This window comes from Anabas testudineus, chromosome 22, assembly GCF_900324465.2.
Source record: "Anabas testudineus chromosome 22, fAnaTes1.2, whole genome shotgun sequence".
NCBI lineage: Eukaryota > Metazoa > Chordata > Actinopteri > Anabantiformes > Anabantidae > Anabas > Anabas testudineus.
Genome location: NC_046630.1, coordinates 2,026,850 through 2,048,240, shown reverse-complemented (window position 1 = coordinate 2,048,240; position 21,391 = coordinate 2,026,850). Strand labels below are relative to the sequence as shown.

The following is a 21,391-nucleotide window of genomic DNA, read 5'->3' as shown; positions in this document are numbered from 1 at the left end:
ATTACGTCAAAAGACCAAGAATGACCTTAGCCTTACAGTAGTATCTCGATCAGGCAGTAAAAGCACATTTTCTGCATTTAAAAAGTGAGTTTGTCTTTGTTGATCTGAACTGCAAACAATTACATTTCAACCCAGTCAGGTAAATTTTTTATAGTGTAAAAAAGAGACATTTTTATAAGATGCAGACATTTGAGAGAGTTAATTATAACAAAAAGAGTATTTATCATTGATTGAACACAGATTAATCTAGATGTTCATCTAAACATAAACATTTTGCTTCAGCAGGTTGCTAAGAATCAAAACAGAAAGAAGACAAAGCCATAGTACAAGAGTCATTCATGCTGTCTCACCTGGTCTCTTGTCTGAGCCACATTCTGCAGACGCTGCTGCCAAAGCTCCAGGCTTCTCTCTAATGACTTCAGGATGTTTCCGAACTCCTGCAGCCGCCCCAGCTCCTCCTGCACGCAAACATGACACATGGCACGCCGCCATATGGGTCTTAACTTATAGGTCACTGTGACACTTAATGCAGTCAGGAGGCAAGTTAGAGAACAAATTTAAAATGAAGGCAGTGCTGTGGACGTGAATGCAACACAGAAAGTGCCAAACTGCGAAGCTAAATTTATTTTAAAGACAGTAAATAAGCAGTTCTTGCAGCTCAACAGACTGCTTATTTCAAACATTATCCCAAAGTGAAATTACTTTCAGTATCAGGTTTAAGTCTGACTGTGGTAAATCCAACAAATAGACATTTCCAATCATGAAGTTGTACCTGCAGCTGACCCAGGTTCCCTTGCAGCATGTGGCTGTGGTGGAAGACACTGCGTGACAACAACCTGCACTCTGATTGGACCAGACTTGCAGCTGAAGGTTCCAGGAGGTCAATCAGGCCCTTGGAGGACTCCAGCACCCCCTCCAGGTCAGAATGCACAGTGTCTGTCCTCTCCAAGAGATTCTGCAGATTTAGATATAGAAATAAGAGAACTGAAAAATTTTCACTGTATCTTTGCTAAACTAGCAAAAGATAAACAAAAAGACACTTGATCACCAGGACGAATCAGCTTCTTAGAGAAAATTTCAGATTCTCCTGATAAAGGTTTGATTCAGGCAGAATAACCATTTTAAAGTGGAAATCTTCAGAAATAAAAACTAATGTCACATGAAATACTACGTGGAGAGAGTCATAAAAATGCTACAGATGGTCAGAAAGAACTAGACAGGAAACTATCTTTGATAGTTGGAAATCTCAGCAGGTGTATGAGGACAGATGAGTCACTGGAGGAGAAAAAATAACTCTATTGACAAGTTTTTTTTTCTCTTTGGCACTGATGGCTTTACTTTCTACACCTTTTCATTTCATTTTTGCCACTTCTTCTGTGCCACACAGCTTCCATCTGGTGAAAACTGAAAACTATCATTAAATTGTAAATGTAAATAAACTCCTTATGGATTCATTTAAGTAAAGTATTTCCTTTTTCTGTCCCCTCCATGGCTGAGTGAGAAGGAGTGATAAACGACAAAATAAACTTGTTCATCTTGTCTTTTATTTGTGCCATTAATGTTCTTTAAACATCTCCTGGTCTGAAAGATTCTTCTCTGTTTACTTCCTCACCTGAACTCTCTGAATCTTGGCAGTGACCTGCTCCACAGTGTTGTTGCTTCCTGACGATCCACTCAGAGCAGATGTGACGTCTCTCTGTAGGATGTGCAGCTGCTCGGTGAGAGACGTAGCCAGTCCAGCGTAGACCTCCCAGACCTGCAAGATGCTTTGACTTTTCTGGAGCCGCTGGTCTAACGTTCCAGACACGACAAGCCAACTGGAAGACAAAAACTTGCCTTTAAAATATCCTTCATGCATTATATCAAAGTCTGTGTTGTCATCATCAGGTTTCTGTCTCACCTGTCTCTCTCTCTGTCCAGCTGCTCAGTTATGAGTGTGGCAGCAGCGGGACTGATGATTTCTCTGAGCAAGGAGACGGTTTGATTTACTTCGTCCCACTCTGCTTCTGAAGCTTCTGTCTCCTCATAAAGAAGCTGATTTAAACAGACCACTGTCAGTCACTGAAGGTAGCATCCAAACAGAATTTGAATATGAATCACACTCACTCCAGATTTGCCAGAGCAGGTCTCATAGAGTCTTAGACGTAGATAAAAGAAAATCAACACAAAACAAACTGGTCCTACCTGCAGCTTTTGATGGCTCTCTCTCTGTGCCTGCAGGAAGAGTTGAGGGTTGCTGTAACAATCAATAGTCTGCGATCTTCTCAGTGATCTCTGTATGATCTGAGTCAGTTTATTCTCCGCACTGTCCCACAGCTGCTGAGCCTCAAATAACCTAAGTTTTACTGATTCATTCTGTAAAAGACAAGAAGCAAAAAGGAATCTAATAAGAGGGAGACAAGGAAAAATATCAAACATTCATGAAAAGAAACTTAAATTATTAACACAACAGGACCAAACAGTTTCTGTTAACAGTATATTTCTCTCCGTAAAAGTCAAATACTTCCTCTACATTCTCCTCATCTCATATACCTGCTGTGTGAGAGCTGCACAGGACTGGATGGATTTATCTGTCTGAGAGATAAAGTCAGAGCTGTTTTCTCTTTGTCCGTCACAAAGTTTGTCTCTCAGCTTCTGAAGCACTGCAGACTTCTCCCTGATTTTCTCCACCAGGTCCTAAAAGATTTAAATGTCAATGGTTGTGAATCATTTTCATGACAAAAGCATGTGTAGCTTTATAAGAGTTTACAAGAACTGAAATATTAAACCTGAAATACAGATGTGTGAGTACAGATGTGATCTCTGACCTGGCAGGTGCTGGTGCTCCTCTGCAGCTCCATCTGGCTGCTGGGTTTCTGAGCTGAGTGGATCCTGAAGTTCTGATCTGTGATCCAGCTATTGATATGGGTCAGTTTGGTTGCAATCTCTACTCTGTTCCTCAAATCCTGCTCCACTTCCTGAATCTGAAAAGCAATAAACAAGAAGTTCTAAAATTGCTTTGCATGAAATCTTACAATCTACAGCTACGCAACGTGCATCTCAACAGATCCATTCAGGATGTGTTTTCTATTATTAACTTGTGATGGTTGTTCTCTTTCTGTCTTCTATGTGAAAGACGTTTAGAAAAGTGCTCTATAAATACATTTATTATACTATTATTATTATTCAAACTGAAGAAACACAATTCAGTCCCAGACCTGGGCTCAGATTGTTGTTGGTTTTCTGACCTGCAAGCTGAGTTTTTCATGTAGATTGAGCCACTGATGGTTTAAACAACCCTGGTCCTCTGCAAACTTGTTGTGTTTATAGCGCTCCATCTGGCCCTCCTCAGCACCGCAGGTCTGTAACGGCTGGTTCACATAGTCCAGTGTGGCCTGATGGGCCGACATCTCAACCTGACATTCCTGAGAGAGAAGTAATGCAAAAACATCTCAGGTTTGTACGTCAGTGCAGTATAAACACGCTCACCACCAGATGAAAATGTTTAAGCAATCAGAATGTTTAAAGGGCAAGGCAGATGGTTTTCTATATTTTTGTTGCTGTAAGCAAATCCCACAAATAGATTAAAGCCAACAGTGAACTCCATCTACTTATTGTAATGTTTGTGAATACACAGCCTGATTTTAGCTTATTTGTCTGTTACACAGATCTTCAATGTCGTTCAAAAACTATTAGGTCAGTGAAACACACCACTGCACTTGGTTCCTAACCCACTAAGAACAACCAGCAGTTGTTTTTTGCAGAATTCCATTTCATAGACTCTAAAAAGTGATGGAGTTTGAAAAAAATACTAGGGTCCCATTTTTGAAAATATGTAAAATATCCCAACAGTGGCTCAATGATGCAATAGTTTGCGAACAACACTAGAGATTAATTGCACGGAGAAATGAGATAATATCATTCTGGATTACCGGCCTTATCCTTTAAGCAAAACATTTTGGCAGTTCAGTTGCAGTCCATGTCTACCTTGCAGTATTTTAGGAACTGTCTGAGATCAGCGTCAGAGGATGTTTGGTTGATGCTGCTGCAGTGCTCCTCTAGCTGGGATTCAGCAGATCTCATCCAGGTCTCCAGCTCAAGCAGCGCTCCCTGCTGGGTCATCGTCTTCATCCACAGCTGAGGAGAAGGAGGGAATGACGTCAGCCTTCACTGACTGAAGTTACAAACCTAATTATGCCTGCAGAGCTTTTACAACTGTTCACAGTTCTCGTGCTGTAACTTTCAAGACATCTTTCATCATGGTCTTGAAAAGCTGCACTGCAAACAATCTAGCTAGAAGGTGGTAATTACTTGTTGAAGAAAAGTTTCAGTGTTTAAATGTTAAATTAGGGAATGTGACAAGCTTGAAGTGCAAAAAACTGTGTTAAAATATATATTTTTTAACTTAAACTTTTAACAGTTAAAAAACTGGTGTGCGAGTAGGATGTGAACAGGAATAAAGACTATGAAACAAAGAGCACATAAAAACTGAGATGAGGAGGAGGACTAGAAAATAATGAGAAGGAAGAGACGGATGAGAGGAGAAGAGGTTTGGAAGATAAGGACAGAAAGGCAGAAGAACAGCAGAGCATGGATGAACAAGATACAGAAAGACAAGTGGGGCAAGTACAGAAAGTAAGATCCAGACAGACAGATGGGTGAAGGGGAAAATGGTTTCCTAATAATAAGGAGAAGAAGAAGAGTCCTCAGAATGGCACTGTGCTGCACAGTGGGGATCTTTAAACTAATTGGTGACAGGAAGACTGAGGTGTGGATTTTCAAATACCAAAATACTGTGCAGTACATGAGGCCAAGCAAAGGTGGAATTCAGGAAAAACGTCTGGCATTTAGCAAATGGTTTGTTTCCTAGTACTTTAAGTCAGTCCAAATGAGAAAACCTGGACTGGACGTCCTTAATCCTGTCCAGGTTTGGGACTTTGACATTAATTAAAGTAAAGTAAAAATGATCAAATCAATAGACAATAAATTATATGTTAATATTCAGAACACGGGGAACCACAAGGAATCTCCTCACCTTATGTAGAGCTTCTCGGACAACAGGAACATCTCCGTGCAGACTGGACCAATCCAGCTCTGTCTGTCTGAGCGTGGAGCTGAAGATGGAGCAAATATCCAGGTCTGGTCTCTCAGGAAGAGGAGCAGCTTTGTCCTGCAGGTTTCTATCTGAGACTCCGTCTGTTTCCCTCATCTGGATCAGCTGGGTGCCGGCACCCATCACTGCCACCTTCAGTTCTGATTTGGGCTCCAGCTCTTTAGTGAAATCCTAAAATATGACAGTTTTTAAAAACATATTTTTTATAAAAGACAGTTTGTCTGTCACTACAGACCAGTTTATAGTTCTACTGTTTAATAAAGTGTCAATTTAAAAATGCACAAGGTGTTTAGGGGTTTCCATTCTTTTCTCTAGTTCAGTGTCTCTAAGTCTTACAACAAACTCAAGGTAGTGGTCACGTCTCTGTTTAGTGTCCATCTCCACGCTGGCTGAGACGGAGAGCTGATATTTGTCAATCAGCTCTCTGGCCCCGCCCATCCAGTCATTGAGTAGAGCAGAGTCATGAAGAAATCTGTTTAATAGTGGAAAAAAAGAATTTAGATTCACAAACCTGTTGTAGATCTGTGTCTTTCTCTCTGTCTCATCCTCACCTGCTTCTTAGCTTCCTTTTTTTGTCTAAGTTGGCCCGTTCATGCTCTATGTTCCCGTGCAGGGATCTCCAGCGTGCCTCCAGCTGCTTGGTGGATACACCCACTGATCTACAGCCCAGCTTCTGCAGACGGAGCCCGGCTTCAAGCATCCGACTAAGCTGAGCATTGTTCTGCTCCAGAGTAACGTCCAGCTCCTACAAAACAGACACGCAGACAAAATAAAGAATGTATCTGGTTTCAGTTGATAACAAATTTAAGAAAAAAAAAATCAAAAGAAGCAAAAGAAGGTTGTCACAAATACCGTCCAGTATGAATGCTGTGTTACTCACACTAATATTGTGTTTTGCTAATAGTTCACTTTGTACAATAGTGTAGACATGGTAAAATATGAAGCACAGCAAAACAAGAGATGATATGTCAGGTGAGGAATTATGAACTAAAATTATAAACCTGTTGGTTAATAACCTACTGAAGAATACTACTGTAGTGTATACTACTAAGTTCTTCAGTGCTCCTTGCAAACTAGCTAATCTTTCTCACATTAGATTACACTTTAATTTTTGTTAACCTAGTGAACAACAGATAATCACACAATAATTATCCAGTAATTGTTCCACAATGTAAATAAAATTGCAACTCATTATTGTGAAATACATTTTAAAATAAAACCTTGAGATTTGTGCACTATTACAATAATCTCACCATAATACTGTAAAGCACATAATGTTTTAATAGAAATTTCTAACTTTTTTGTATCTTTATACTAGTAACTTCATAAAATCCTATTTTTTGGTATCAAGAGATAATAATGGTTATTTTTTGTTTTCTTCAAAACGTTTCAGTCAGGAATATTTCTGATTTGATTTCTCACTGTAGTACTTGTTTTACATGCATTTACATGGAGTTTTTATGCTAATATTAAAATGTGCACTATGATGATATGACACAGGGGACATTCAGCAGTGCTAATAATGTACTAGCATGCTGGCATGAATGTCAGCATTACTGTAAGATAAAACTACAGGAGAGGCTGCTGCATGTTGTTGAAACTGAGTCTGACATCCTCTGACCTTCCATTCCCCTCTTCTTCCACTGGACAAACCTACTGTAGTCCAGTTCAGAAGAATAAGAGACACATTTCCCACACAGAGGCACAGGGGATATGAACCTAAATCAATTCGACTTGGAGGTCTCTGCTCTTCTAATAACTCATCAAAGCCAAGGAACATAATGCACCCCTACAGAAAACAACCCATTTGCTTGTATTTAATTGAGCTATTTAGGTTTTGAGTGTAACACACGGTGCACAGCATAGAGAGAGCACCCAGCAGCCTCCAAAAGAGCTGAATGGAACACAGCAAAATGAGCTCCGTCTCCAATTGGTTGCCTGTTGGTAAATCAGAAATATCCTTGACAGTCAGAAAGAGCACACGTATTAATAAAAATTACCTGGTAGAGAGAGAGGTTCTCTAATATCTGCTCCTCAGAATCACACCCCCCATGCATCTTGGGAAATGAAGTCTCAATGCCTCTCAGCAGGAAGTCTGACCAGGCACTATCCTTCTCCCACTGCAACCACATCTGACACACATGGAGAAATGATGATGGTTAGATGAGATGAGTGTTAGTGAGATTGTTTTTGAATTAGTCTTCTCACTCCTGATGCCTTTAATTGCCTCCACCTCCTACGTAGTTTTACTACAGATTTCTCATAAAGTAAGAGTTGTTTAAAGGACTTTTATTCTGTCTCAACTAACTCTGAAAATAGTTTAAATCTATTTTTAGCAACTTTTATTTTTATTGCTTCATTTTGTTCTAATTTACTACATATAAATTAAGTACATTGCATGTTCTACCTGCAGTGTTTCCTGCATCCTGGTCCCCTTCTCCAGTCCACGCTGCTGGAGTCGGGCCATCTCATCCTGCAGGCCTGTCAACACACTCTCCCACTTCTGTTGGGAACTTTCTGGAGGCTTCCTGGTCAGGTACTGGAGGATCCTAAAACGATGCTCCAAGAACTGGAAGAATCTCTGATAACAGAAATGAAACATCAGACTAAATATTTTATTGTTGTGTGTTTTTAGATACCTAGGAACTTTAAACTTTGACAAAATGACTGACTGTGTGTCTGCCGAGCTGCTGTTGGAGCTGAGCTCTGCTCCGGAGCTCTGTGTCAGGCTGCTGTGTGAGGAGCTGAGAGCCCAGAGTGAGCAGCTCCTCAAAGCTGTGGACTAGCCGCTCATACTGCTGCTGCAGCTCCACACTGCTCCTCAGCTCGTCACAGCGCGAGCGAACACCACCTAAAGCAGTATCCAGTTCTCCCTACAAATAGGAAGCACAGGCACTTTGAAGATTCAAAAGATGCTGTGGCAATTTAATTATGTTACTGAGCAAAATGCTTAAAGAACACCTGTACCAGGGATGAAATACACTTGCTAGTTACCTGTAGCTGTGTGGCCTCTTGGATAAGGCAGAAAGGAGGGTTCTGTCCATTAACATGCTGCAGCAGGGAGTCCACCTGCTCAACCTGCTCCTGAAGATGCTCCTGCATCTGAACCACAGCCTGGAAATAAACACATGCATTCTGTAAGAAATGAAAATATCTATAGTGACAAAACGCTGTCAAACCCACATGAACCCATTTACTCTCTGGCTGTTTGCCAAGCTGTTCCACCTAATACAAAGAACCATTTCTATTATTATTACAGTCTCATGTGACGCAAAGGTGATAAAGGTATGGTGATATACTTGTTTTGTTGGTGGGCAGGATTACCTGCCATTATTCACAGAGAGGTTTTTTCTGGCTATGAAAGCTGCTCCGTGTGGCCCAATAGCTGATACTCACCTGACACTGCCTTCTTCTGGTTTGTTCTTTGCTATGTGTTGATGTTAGGCTGAATACATTCAACCTCTTGTTTTCATATATGTAGACTAGACATTGCTGGATACATAGACAGTTTATGAATATAGTGTAACACTATATTGTAGCTATCTTAATAAAAAAACCAAGATGAATCTGTTTCAGAAGGGTCAAATTATTGGCATAAATCAAGCATAGAGAAGATCTATTGAAACTACCTAAAGTGGGACAAGAACTGTCCAACACATTATTAAAAACTGGAAGGAAAGTGGGGAAACCATCATCTTTGAGGAAGAAATGTGGTCAAAAAAATTCTTGAATGATCATGATCAGCAATCACTTCACAAATCAAATAATAGAAAAACAACAGAAGAACTGACGGCTATGTTTAATAGGTAAAGTAAGAGCACAACTAAACAGCTGTGTAGCCTTAAGAAAACCACCTGTCAGTGAGCTAAAGCTAAAGGTGGTCCAGGAAATATGTGATTTTTTGGAGGTGGCGGGCAGTGTATCTCTGCAACGTTAATTTTTGTTTTGATATTTCTCAGTAATGACTGATAAGTTGTATGGATAACGACAAATGACCTATTTCTGCAAAATAAAAACAATCTTTATTTATTTATTGGGTTTGAATGAATATTAGTTTGTTCAAATCACTAAGATATGCATGATTATGTTTGTATGTTTAGAATCATGGCATCTTGTGACAGACATCTATAAAACGGTACCTGCAGTTGTTCATTAGGGCTCAGCGTTCCATTCATGTCATTAATTATTTGGTGAACAGTCACCTTGTTAGAGGTGAAGGCTGCATGCAACTCGCCGAGGTTTCTCTGTTGGTTGGACACAAACAACACTCTTCTCATTCTATGAACTATCGCATGCAAACAAATGTTTTTTTTATTTGAATAAGAAAGACAGAGTTGTGTTCTTACTGAAGTCTGCATGTTTAAAATTAAAACAGTTATAAAGTAAAAGTAAAATTCATGCATCTTTTAGTGGAGGTGGTTCAGTGTGTAAATGAAGATAGTAGGATAACTCGGACAGTTCCTCAACACAGTGAGACTGAATCTGACCTGTTGCTCTGCTGTCTCCTCCTGCACGTTTCTGATCTGCTTCTCTCTACTGGTCAGTGCAGCTTGGACCACAGGAAGAACTCTGCTCAGGTCATCAACACACCTCTGACCACACTCAGATGCCAGGATACCACTGACCTTTGACCCCTGAGAGACCAGCTCACTGCTAAGCGTTGTTAACTCTGCTGACAGACTCTAGAGGGAAAGAGATAAGAATCTTATCCAGCGAAGTCAAATCTAAATGTATTTTGTGTAATTTCCAGGAAGATAGTAAAATTATATTGTATGTAATGAGAGGTGCAGATGTACTTTTAAAAGGGTCAAATAGTTATGGTGGCAACAAATAATTCCTCTGGCACTGCATCTCACAGTTAGAGGTTGTAACTATTTATTGCCATCAAAGCCTATTAAGCCAGACTTGTTCCTGTCCTTTTGCTATTTGGCTCCCCCTGCAGTTCCTGAGTGTATAAATGTCTGATAACTGGTCAACTTATTACTAGAAACTCACATCACAAATTCCCATTAAAGACACAATATATTAAATAAATAAAATAAATAAATAAATAAATAATTAAATAAATTATACATTAAAAAACTAAATACACTTAATTCAAGGAAAAGAAGCTCAGTGAATATGAAGAATAACTGACACCAGATGATAACCTGGACATGGTAAGTCATATGGCTATGTGAGAACATAAAATAACTGAACCATGTTAAGTGTGTTTTGCAGTGAGGAGCACCACCTGAAGCTGCAGCAGCTGTGTATCTTCATCATGTGTCACCACAGCAGGGGAGCACAGCAGGAAGTGGATGGAAGACAGGGACACGGATGCTTCATACAGCACGTGAAACAAACCCTCGTCCAGCGTCTGATGGGAGCCATCCACAGAGGAGGTCTGGAGTCAGAGAGGTTAGAAAAACTATTAACAGAAACTGAAAGTGGAAATTTATTCAGGACTTATTCAGCACAGAGGGTCATGAGTTAGAGGACGAGGAGGAGGCTGGAATCTGCTGTTACACCTCTTCGTCATTCCATCTGTCGGCTACCTTCTCTACTTCCAGTAGGAGTCTTTAGGCAGGGCCTCCTTACGCTCACCCTGCCTTCACCTATTACCTTGTACTTGTAAGTTGCTTTAGATAAAAGCGTCTGATAAATGACTATATATTTCCTGTTCTTCTGTTTGTTAAGTGTGATGTCAAATGACGTGAACTGTGGTGAGTAATAAAAGACAGGACACGCCGGGGATTCTCAGGCTGAGTCTTATTTTCAGCTCACTTTAGATGTAATCAGAGTTCAAACAAGAAGAAAAACCTAAATTTGACATTACATTTAAAATGAGTTTTTCTTATATATTCCTTACAGAACTGAAATATTTGGACTATTTGAATTCACCAGTAGGTTGATTTCAGTTTCTCTTATCATCACTACCATGGACTATTTAATATATGTTGCTGAAAAAGTGTGTAGGATATCAAAACTCCTCACAGGTGGTGATTCCAACTTTCTAGGACCTCTTAAAATCTAGCAGTGTGTAGTTGTCACAACTAAAAAAGGCCAGCTTGTTGAATTTAAACATCTAAAACGTCCAAATTAATTACAGACCTCTCCAGTTCTGCTGACTTAGAAAGTCTCTGAAATAGTTCTGTCTGAGGAAACATAAAAACATGAAGACTGGGCTTTACCATTTCTTTAAGTATAAACATCATGACGAAGTAGATCGGAAAAACTGGATTTTACATTACTTAAATGTTCTATTTATGTCAAACCAAATTCCAGTTTTATCAAACACTATGGACATTTTGCTGTCATTTGCTGTGAAGGAATCCAGTAAAGTCATGACAGACTTCAACCCATGACATTACATGAATGAACAAATATTAATGCCTTGTATTAAAATTGGGTTTGATTGGATGAAACCCAACGGATCATCATCTTATAATCAGTTTGAATTTCTCATGTGACCCTTGGTTTGCCAAACATCCTGAGAATGCACTCAGAATGAAACTAACAACTCTCCAGGGGACAAACGTCAAAACCTATATATTCTCTGTTAAACAGCCTTGATAATGGCTCCTCACCTGATTCAGAGCCTTTGCTTTTTGTCCCAGCTCTCTCAGAAGGCTGATGTGGGTTTGGAGCTCTTTCAGCTTTTGTGCGCCAATCATACATCCTGCTGTTCCATCACTACGCCTCATAGATGAGTCTGTCACCTTCAGAGAGAGAGAGAGAGAGAGAGAGAGAGAGAGAGTCACATCCACAGAGAAGCTGCCACATATAAAGAGAAAAACATCAGGAGAAAAGTCAGAGACACACACGACTCTTATCAAGCCCTGCAGGAGTTCCCATAACACCAAAGACACAACAAAGTGCCTTCTGCTCAAAGAAGGTGATAATCAAGCATGGTGAGAACACCGATTTTTCTTCTTTTTTTGTATTTGAAAAGTGATAATCAAGCACTTCAGTTCTCATGATGAAGGCCTTACCTCAGAGGGAGGAAGGAGCCAGCTCTCCTCCAAAGCCAGAAGCCGACTGTGAAGGCGATCCCACTTCTTGTGAGCGGAGTCCTCCTCCACATCAGCCTCAGCAGGAGCCGACCTGCAGGGAGAGAAAAAGCTGAAAATTAACACTTCATTTTACTTCACCCTTCATTTTCCTTCTTTTTCCTTTTGTTCTTTCTGTCTCACTTTCTTTCTTTGCCCCCTGGTGGTGAACTAAAGGCTTCTGTTCTGTTCTTGTCTTTTCAAAATGGGACATGGATATAAAAATAATAATTTTTCCAGTTAAGTTTAAACAGTAACACATAAAAACTGCATAAATCCACATCCTATATGTCAATATTTGCTATATAACCTGAAAAAAATTCAGGTTCAGTTTATATATAAAATATCTTGATTTAGGTGCACTGGTCTAAGTCTTGTTTGATTCAATCACTATTCTAAAACAAGCTGCATCATTGTTTTGGTAAAGAAAATAAAGGAACATATAAATGGGGAAACACATGCAGCTCATGGTACTTGATGTTCTAGTTCACAACCAGTCAATGAAACTCTCGGCCACTCGTACATAATCAGTTTAGGACAATGATGTCATGATGCTTTAAAACATGAATCTGAAGTCCAAACTAATTACAGTATTCAGTTCTGTTTTGTACCATGGTGAGAGTTGGCTGTGATCCTCAGAGTCCTGGCTGTGAAGTCGTGCTCTGCTGCCGTGCTGGATGATGGCCTGTGTCAGTCCTCTCTGCTCAGTCAGCTCCTGCTCCAACTCCTGCACACACAACCAGGGACGTGTTTAACTGTGTAGAGTACTTCTAACTAAGTATCAGTATGAGCTTACACACACTTCTGTGTTGGTGTCTAAAGTTTCCTGTGACGCTGTGTAGTCAGCAACAGCATCAAAACAGAGCGAACAGATTCAAGTTTTGGATTTGATTTTAATGTTCTCATGACGCTTTATAATCTCCAAAGAAATGTAGGTTCTACTTTAGGTGACATTCAGGTCCCACCTTCTGTTGTTGCAGGCTTCTCTGCCTCAGGAGTTTGTTTTTCGGTGAGGAGAAGATGTCCTGAACACTGCTGCTGCGCTTCAACTTAAACGCAGGGTGGCGCTCTGGCCGAGGTGCCGACTTCTGGGGAGAAACAGGTGAAGAAGAGAGAATAATTTATCTAAATCCTCAAAAATGTACTCGACAGAGTACAACCTCTGTCTCAGGCTTAGACAGAGGTTGCCTAATAATGGCTGTGGTTCTGTTTCTGTGTTTATACAACACACAGCTGACACAGCTTTAAAAGAGAACTAAGACTTGACTTTCATTTTGCTGAGAGACCCCAAAAGACTTGCAAACAGTTCTTCTTGGCACTTACAGGTATGAAACAAAACACACCAGCTTCCACGTCAAGCAGGAAACCACTATGAGAAGCTTTATTTACACACCTGGAAATTATTATCAGGGAGTGACTTTGCCACATGTGCAGTTCTGCTGATCTTTATAAAACTGTTACTACATTTGAATTCATGAATTCATTAAAACCTCTTCATTCATTATTACTGTTTATGATTTGGGGGGAATATTGTAGTTACAGTAACTGTAAAGTATAAATATCTGTTGTACCTGCTCCTGTGGCTCCTTGTGTGCGGTCCCTCTGTCCTCTCCCTGTCTGTCCTGTAGTTGCTGCTGGAAGGAGACCAGGTTGACCTTCAGCAGCTGTAGTTTGGAGGACAGCAGCTCAGCCATCTCCTGCTGGGAACCCACAGCTCCCAGTTCATCCTGCTGGTGCAGGTCAGCACCCTGAGGGAGCAGCGACAGGCTCGCCACCTTCTGCTCGATCTCCAGGAACATCTCCTGCACATCAGCACAAACACACATAGGTTAAATCACTTATTGTTTTAACTTGAACTCAGGCGCTAGTTTTTGACACATGTAGTCCGCTCACCTTTTTATTTTCACTCATGGTTTTGAGATTTAAGATATGTTCAATGTCTTGTTAACTGCAAGTAGTTCTTTCATTCATTTCATTTTTTACTTGTTATATAAATATAAAAAACGAATGTGATGGACACAACATGTACACAGAGTACACTATTTAAGCCTTGGAAGACAGAGCCACACCTCTCATTAGCTGCTGTTTGTTTACCCACAAAGCTTCATTCAAATGTGGTGTGGGACGGTGGATGGGTTTAAGCTCTGAAACTTTAATGGAGGCTCGAGTTACACACTGGGAGGAAAACACCTGACAAAAGTTTGAATAAGGACACATTGGTAAAGCTTGTGAGGACAGAAACGATTATACCAGAAGCTCAGTCGTGCACATTATGAAATGTGAAATATTTTTATGTTTGTACTCGTATACTGCTATGAACAGAGGCAGAACCTACCGTAGGATCTGTCTGAGCACCACAATTATGTAAGAGATTCTATTTTTCCTCTGCTACATGACTGATGTAGGGTGTTTTACTTCTGTATATTTATCTGAGTTTCTATGCAAATTCATATTTTACATTCAACATGAAAGGAGATAAAATGCTGTTGTTGGACAGTGTGAACTTTTCAGGCACTCAAAAAAGAACCACATCTCTTTTAGCTTCTCACCAACACAGTAGAGAGTTTAAATAACACGTGATCATTCAACTGATCCTAGAGGAATGAAAAAACACTAAACTGGAGAAACAGGAACGTCCGGCTACATCTGATATGTTAAATGTTTTTATTGTTTTTATGTGCTCATACACTGTGGTGAATCTTTTAATATGTTACCACGTATTTTACAGTTTCAAACTTCTACAGCACTCGACTTGTTTCTCTCTGTTCTTCTTCTCTTCTCGATCTTTTCCAATCACCACCCTCAGTGCAAATACCAGCAGCTGGCATTTAGTGTTTATTGAACAGTTCTCTCTGCAACTCATTTATTTTCTGGGTTGACGGCTGTGAAGGGTGACTAACCCTAAGCATTACCATGCATAATATCAGTGAGACAGTTTCCACAGATTGTAAATAATACTGATGTTTGAAGCTGACCGCTGCTGGTTAATGTTTACTTAGAGTCATTCTTTCACTTTCCCAGCCACTCATTGTTTCAATGGACAGACCTACTCTTAGACCAGGTGTTCTTTTTTTGACTTATAACACTTGAGCCCTGCACAATAAGTTCAATATGCCTGGACTGTCTGTTTATGCATAAATGGCAAATAGAAATCTTGAATCAGACCAATCTGACCTGAGGACAAAGGCGTAACGATATATAGAACACTAGAACTTTAGTTTAAGTGTCTTTGTGCCCTGAAACAGTCAGTCCACATCAGCCTACAACAGCCTAGTACAGATTAAACACACACAACCTATATAAATATGTGTCACTGTCTCCATTATTGTTACTGTTACTAGAGCTCTGACTGACCTGTGGCTCAAATCTATAACATCCAGCTTCTGACACAGAGATGTATGTAAACACATGTTGAACTGATTAAGCATTCCTAACTAATGAACTTTGGCACCTTTCTCTACATAACCACTCGTGTCTAAAGTCCTTACATCATCCATAACTCTGGACAAACTTAAGGACACTGGCACATTTGAGTTTCTTAACTTTGTTGATGTTGTAAGTCCTGAAATAGGCCGCATGACACTCATGAGTTGTATTTTACTCCTAAAACTAAATTGTGGTTGTAAAGTCACAAGTTGACCAGTGACCTGCGATTGTTTCTATTATTAACAGCTTACTGCACACAGACAAAGGATCAGCAGGATTATGATCTCAGACTGAAAAACTAGTTGAACTTCTTAGATCTTATAGCAACAAGTCTCAATCAGTGTTACTGTTATTTAAGACCAACGTAAAGGCGGACGTACTGCTCGTCATGGAAGGCAAGAATTGGATTGTTGTTGGATTTCATTACACTTTCTAGATATCATTTGTCAGTTTTCAGAGTTTTCTAAATCCTCCACTGACAAAGTCAGAGTTTCTGCTGCTGGTGCATTTTAATTATAATTGTTTGCAATGTGCACAATTTCTTAGCAAACAAATCTAAACATAGGATCAGGACTTTAGAGGAAATCTGAGCTCCACATATGGAGCTGCACGGTAAAGATAAACAACCTATGATCTACAGGATCATTGATCAAGATAAGAATCAGGATAATTTAAATCGACCCTGTTAATGGAACAAGAGGCATTAGAAATTCACCTATAGCTGGAATCTGAAAAGAAAAGGGAGGGCTGATGAAAACACAAAGAAAACAAACACAAATACAAAAAGTTCAAAATGAAACTAAAACTCCCAATGATTAAATTTCTTTGTCCATTTGGATCACACGTAGTCCAGATTATTTATTTAACTATAAATCCTGGGAGAAACTTGGTGCCTTCAGGGGGCGGGGCCTACCTGGCAGGTGAGGAGTTGCTGCTCTACACTGTCCTGCATGGCTGAAGAACCGGCAGCTACCAGGCTCCTCTGGGCTTCCTGCAGCCACAGCTCAAGCTGGTCAACTCTCCCCAGGCAGCCATGAAGCAAACCTTCACTGGGGCAGGACCCAGACTGGGCTCCGGGCTCCTCCAGTCCCTGGGACGCAGGCAGAACACACCTGGCTGAGCCTCCCTGCTCCAGTGCCACAGGTATGAAGAGACAGAGAAGATCTGAATTCAGCTTTGCATTGAGTCTACCTGAACAGGTTGTAGCTCTATTACTGATCTATCCAAACACATGAGCGGTAGTTCCACTCCCACTCTTTTTCCCTTGCTCTCAGACTCTCTCCTCTTTCTTTCCCCTCTCTGCTCCACCCACCTGTGGCCAAACCACTTCCTGGAGCAGTGCCTGGCTCCAGTGACAGCAACCCTTTATCACTGGAAGAACAAGAGTGACAGCGAAAGAAAAGAGGCCTCGGGCTACAGGGGTGGAGCTGAGACAGAGGGCCGGCTGAGCTGAGCCGTCACCAAACACTTTCCTACTTCCTCATTGAACTGTTAGTGGAGTTTGTAGCTGTCATTCAGCTGTATGTAAAGGTTTTAGCGTTTTCTTTTTAGTCTCCTCTTTGGATTTTTTAAACTCCTGCTCCTGTTCAGACAAAAGACAGTTGCCAAGAAACTACTGTGGATTCGATGCAGGTGTAGGTGAACACCAAGAGTCAACAAACCTGCTTCAAATGTCAGGATTAATCATTTCACTCGGCCCCCCCACCCCCCCCTTGAACAAGTCTAATGTGAATATAAGGAGACCTCTATTTGTTTAGTTTTTTAGTGCTACTTAAGCTGTCTGTTTACATCATTTATTGCAAAACAAAAACCTGCCTGCTCTCTTGGTTATAAAAAAAAAGGAGCAGTAGAAATGACTGATTATATGATGATTATAGTTTTTAGAAGCAAAACAAACAATTAGTGATAATTCGAGTGGTTAAGTTTCCAAAGTTCAGTCCAGCTGCTGCCTCCTGGGCTCTGTGTAAATATAAATTCTCAAAGGTGACTTATTGCATAATGCAATTCAAACACAACAAAGAATCAAAGATAAATGAAAATCAAACTAACACAGCATTTACCAGGGTTGCATGTGAGTAAACTTAAAAACAACACAAACTGCACATTACACTAAATCCTTCTAAAACAAAAAAGGGATGTTGTCAACTCAGACCATCAAGCTATAGCTCTGCATCAATTCCTGAGCTGTGTAATGACGACCATTTGTCATTGAGTCATTTGTTTATCTACTTTTTGCGTACCAGGGTTGCTGCAGGGTGCTGGCCCTCTGAGTCATCCTGATGCTGCCCTCTGAGCGTGGAGGTTGGAGGCTCCGAGGTTGGTGCTTGTGCTGCTGCAGCTGCACTGACATGAGAAGGCGCGTGTATCCGAGTGGTGGTGACAGCTGATGGCTTTTCTAGAAGACTTCTGCAGGATTTCACCAGGACTTCTCCAGCTGTTGCCAGTTCAGGGCTCGTCTCCGCTGACGACTTCCCACTGTCCACCTCACTGACTTCTGACCTTACAGCCCTGAAATCTTTGGCTCCCTCTCTAGGTGTACATAAGCCCTTCGTGAGTGAGTTTTGTGCAGGTGTGTGTGTGTTCAGTGAGTGTAATGTGTGTGTCTTCAGCCCTTCTGGGTGGCTATCATCCCCCCTCCATGCAAGCCCCCTCTGTCCTTTCATGAGCTCCTGACACAGAAAAAGAGAGACGATGGAGTAGATCACTGTTGTGGGTTTATTTGTATTTGTGATCTTCTTTGGATATGTAGACAGAATGGAAAGACACAAGTGAAACCATGTACAAGTTCAGCACATGCCAAGTAAAGTAAGACATCTCAGTACCACTGCTTTCAGGTGAAAACCTTGTTTCTCCAAATAAAGCTTAAGTGTTGTTACTGTTCCTACGTAGGTTAATATGCACTGCTGACATCACATCATGCACAAGAATAAGAGTTGGAGTACAATCCCTCTAAATGCGTAATACTAAACATAATTCTAAATAAGTTTGGAGTTTGGTGGTTTTCACCTGCAAACAGAAGCGTGTTATTCATGTAATGATGTTAAACCAGTGCATTTTCATGGCCAACAGTTTTTTTTATAAAGATCAATTTCTTAGGTATAAAAGCTGTATTGAGTGTGAACATGCTGATTCTAACACTTTCTCTCTACTGTGGCTGAGCAGTAAGAATTAACCAATCACCACTGTAAACAACAATTTATTATCAAGTTTAGCTTATGGAAATACAAATGGCAGATGCACATAAGAAAGCTAATAAGGTTTTATTTAACTAAATATGCTCTGCATTTGCTGGCAAATGAGCTCCACAAGTTAAGTTCACACATGAAATCACAAAGTAAGAATTATTTCAAATTTCACAATTAAACAGTCTTCACAGAATAAAGTCTAATAGAACATTTTATGTTTCTGCCTTTTAAGAAAACCCATCAGAATAAGAATAAGGTCCATGCAAAAGCTTATTGCAGACTGTTAAAAACCATCAACCCCACATGCTGAAAATTCAAGCTACTTTCAGCGTTTGGTAAACCAGTAACCATCACCAAACCAAACACCTGTAAATAATGTGCGGTATCATCTTGAGCCACGTCTTTCAGTTTCCAATTGTTACTGAACAGGCAGAAATAGTCGGGTAAGTTCAGTAACCTTCTCATAAACACACACACTCATAAAAAGTGCATTTTTGGCACACAGTCCCATCGTCTATTTTAGTCTTCAGAAAACAGCAAGTCACACTTATGAAAATCTAGATTTCCTGCGTAAACACTGGAGGCCAATATCTGGAATTCTCTGCCATGTAAATGCACTGAGGTTGGAACTATGCATCTAGAAGAAAATGGACATCTAGGCTCGGAGCTACAAGAGATCAGGTAGACGCGGTTCTCGGCTAATTTATAGAGGAAATTTGTAAAAAAACAAAACAAAACACCGATTTGAAACAAACACAAGTTCCAGGTTGTGTTCTGGAAGACTCTAGAAGTCTTGAAATCATGGCTTGACAAGAAGTATGGAGGTCTAGGTGAAAAATGGAAGGTACAGATTTTGGTCTAAGGGAATCTGGGAGTTTCAACATTCTGGAAGAAACAGGACTTGTTCTAGACAGACACTATTTCTGACGATCCAGGTTTCAGAGGACAGTGAGCGTTACAAAAATCTCGAAAAACAAAGCTCTAGAGCTATTTTGAGAGGAAACTAAAGCTTTAAATTACAATGTAAACTTTGGTATAGAGAATTTAGGTATTAAAGCTTTAACAAAATGTAGACGTTCTAATTCTGCTGGCAACACAAAAATCAGACCTAGACAAAGTCCAGCTGATCTTATATTGACGGTAAAAGTGGGTCTAGAAACAAGGAGTGTTCCTATGTTTAGAGTAAAAGCCTTCTCGAGATCTAGATTTGGTAAAAGAAGGATGGAGTAAAAAAATAAGAACTCCAAGTCTCATTTAGGATTCTAGAGCTGGATGTAGACGAAGTCAGGAGGTCTACTATCTAGGCTTTGTTCTAGAATGAATGGCAGGTCAGATTTTGAATCTAGAACAAACTTAGTTCTAAGGTAGATTCTAGAAGAGGTTCTAGGATTTGTTTCTGACAAGTCAAAGTTTAAGAAGCAGTGGGATCTAGGCCTGCTTTGAAAAGAATTTGGAGATTTTGCACATAACTCTAGAAGTAGTTCTAGGCTTTGATTATGAAAATGGAAAACAAGCTCCAGATCTAGGAAATTACGCATCTTTGCTGGGACCCAGAGTCGGCTTTGGAGGATTTTACAGTCGAGGCGGTGTTTACCATGCTCTCAGACAGTGACTGGGTTCTGACTGTGGCCAGGGGTTTTGATAAAGCTTCAGATGAACTTGCTTCTGTGGTGTCAGTGGGGCCCTCAACATCCTGAAGAAACATGAGCAAGGTTAGAAGATCAGTCAGGTAAGTCTGTTAAGTGCACTGATCACAGTTACAACAAAACGAGGAGTCAGTTGCTACACTCGGTTAGGGAACTGGATTATATATTATTAATTTGTTTGTGTTACATTATGTTGGATAACTGTAGCTGCTGTATTATAAAAAGATTAACAGTCTTTTGTCCAGTTTCTTAGCTTATTAGAATACAACACGTGCATTAATCACCAAAACCTATAGTTTAGATTCAATAAAAGACACGACTGGTGATATTCTGATGTAAAACATCAGTCATTTCTGAGCACTGTAGTTTTTAGCAAACGGGTAAAAAAAAATCAGCTGCTGGATTTGGACTATTTACTGTATGTGGATGGTGTACATGCTATTACCATACTGAGACTTCAGTCTTTGGATACACAGCTGATGTTATCAGTGGATCAATTCAGTGCAAATGTTTGCTTTCTTTGGATTTGTTAACAATAGAATAACGAATATCAGTCAGATTATCCTGTTATTATGATGTTTGACAGTTACCTGTCTTTCTTCTTCAGTTTGTTCAATGCTTTGCCCAGTGGCAGCTTCAGTCTCTGCAGGTACTATAGGTTCCTGACACCAAAAATGACAACGTTAAAACATGCAAAAATGTTGGAAAGACACATTTCCACACGTTTAGTAACTTATTATATAGATGAACATTGATCTACAGTATAGTAACTTAAAACCACTGTTCAATACTGCCCTCTAGAGGAACAACAATGTGCATGGTGGAGGTTTAGGAAGAAAAGAAACAACTGCAAACTGCAGGCATTGGAGAAATGTATTAAGGATCAGGAAAGGGTTTGATATGATGATTAGGGAGATAGTAGTAGAGGTGAGGAAGGTGAAGGAGTTCAGTGCCAACACTGGTGTGGAGAGCAGAGTGACCCAGGTCAAGGTTATACTGCTGCTACAAATG

At 40.2% G+C, this 21,391-nt stretch overlaps 1 protein-coding gene across 1 annotated transcript in view; it reads right to left on the bottom strand.

Moving 5' to 3' along the window:
- Positions 1-21,391, bottom strand: part of syne2b (spectrin repeat containing, nuclear envelope 2b) — a 104,320-nt gene that overhangs the window by 24,105 nt on the left and 58,824 nt on the right. Inside the window, 28 exon segments of the mRNA XM_026340149.1 lie at positions 351-458; positions 773-955; positions 1,613-1,817; positions 1,901-2,034; positions 2,185-2,355; positions 2,533-2,676; positions 2,808-2,963; positions 3,228-3,404; positions 3,967-4,116; positions 5,015-5,263; positions 5,429-5,564; positions 5,644-5,837; positions 7,093-7,224; positions 7,500-7,673; positions 7,765-7,965; positions 8,087-8,206; positions 9,232-9,336; positions 9,580-9,774; positions 10,326-10,478; positions 11,662-11,793; positions 12,067-12,178; positions 12,735-12,850; positions 13,089-13,211; positions 13,695-13,925; positions 16,463-16,639; positions 17,790-18,332; positions 20,260-20,427; positions 20,971-21,042. Coding sequence (XP_026195934.1) covers positions 351-458; positions 773-955; positions 1,613-1,817; positions 1,901-2,034; positions 2,185-2,355; positions 2,533-2,676; positions 2,808-2,963; positions 3,228-3,404; positions 3,967-4,116; positions 5,015-5,263; positions 5,429-5,564; positions 5,644-5,837; positions 7,093-7,224; positions 7,500-7,673; positions 7,765-7,965; positions 8,087-8,206; positions 9,232-9,336; positions 9,580-9,774; positions 10,326-10,478; positions 11,662-11,793; positions 12,067-12,178; positions 12,735-12,850; positions 13,089-13,211; positions 13,695-13,925; positions 16,463-16,639; positions 17,790-18,332; positions 20,260-20,427; positions 20,971-21,042 — 4,761 coding nt within the window.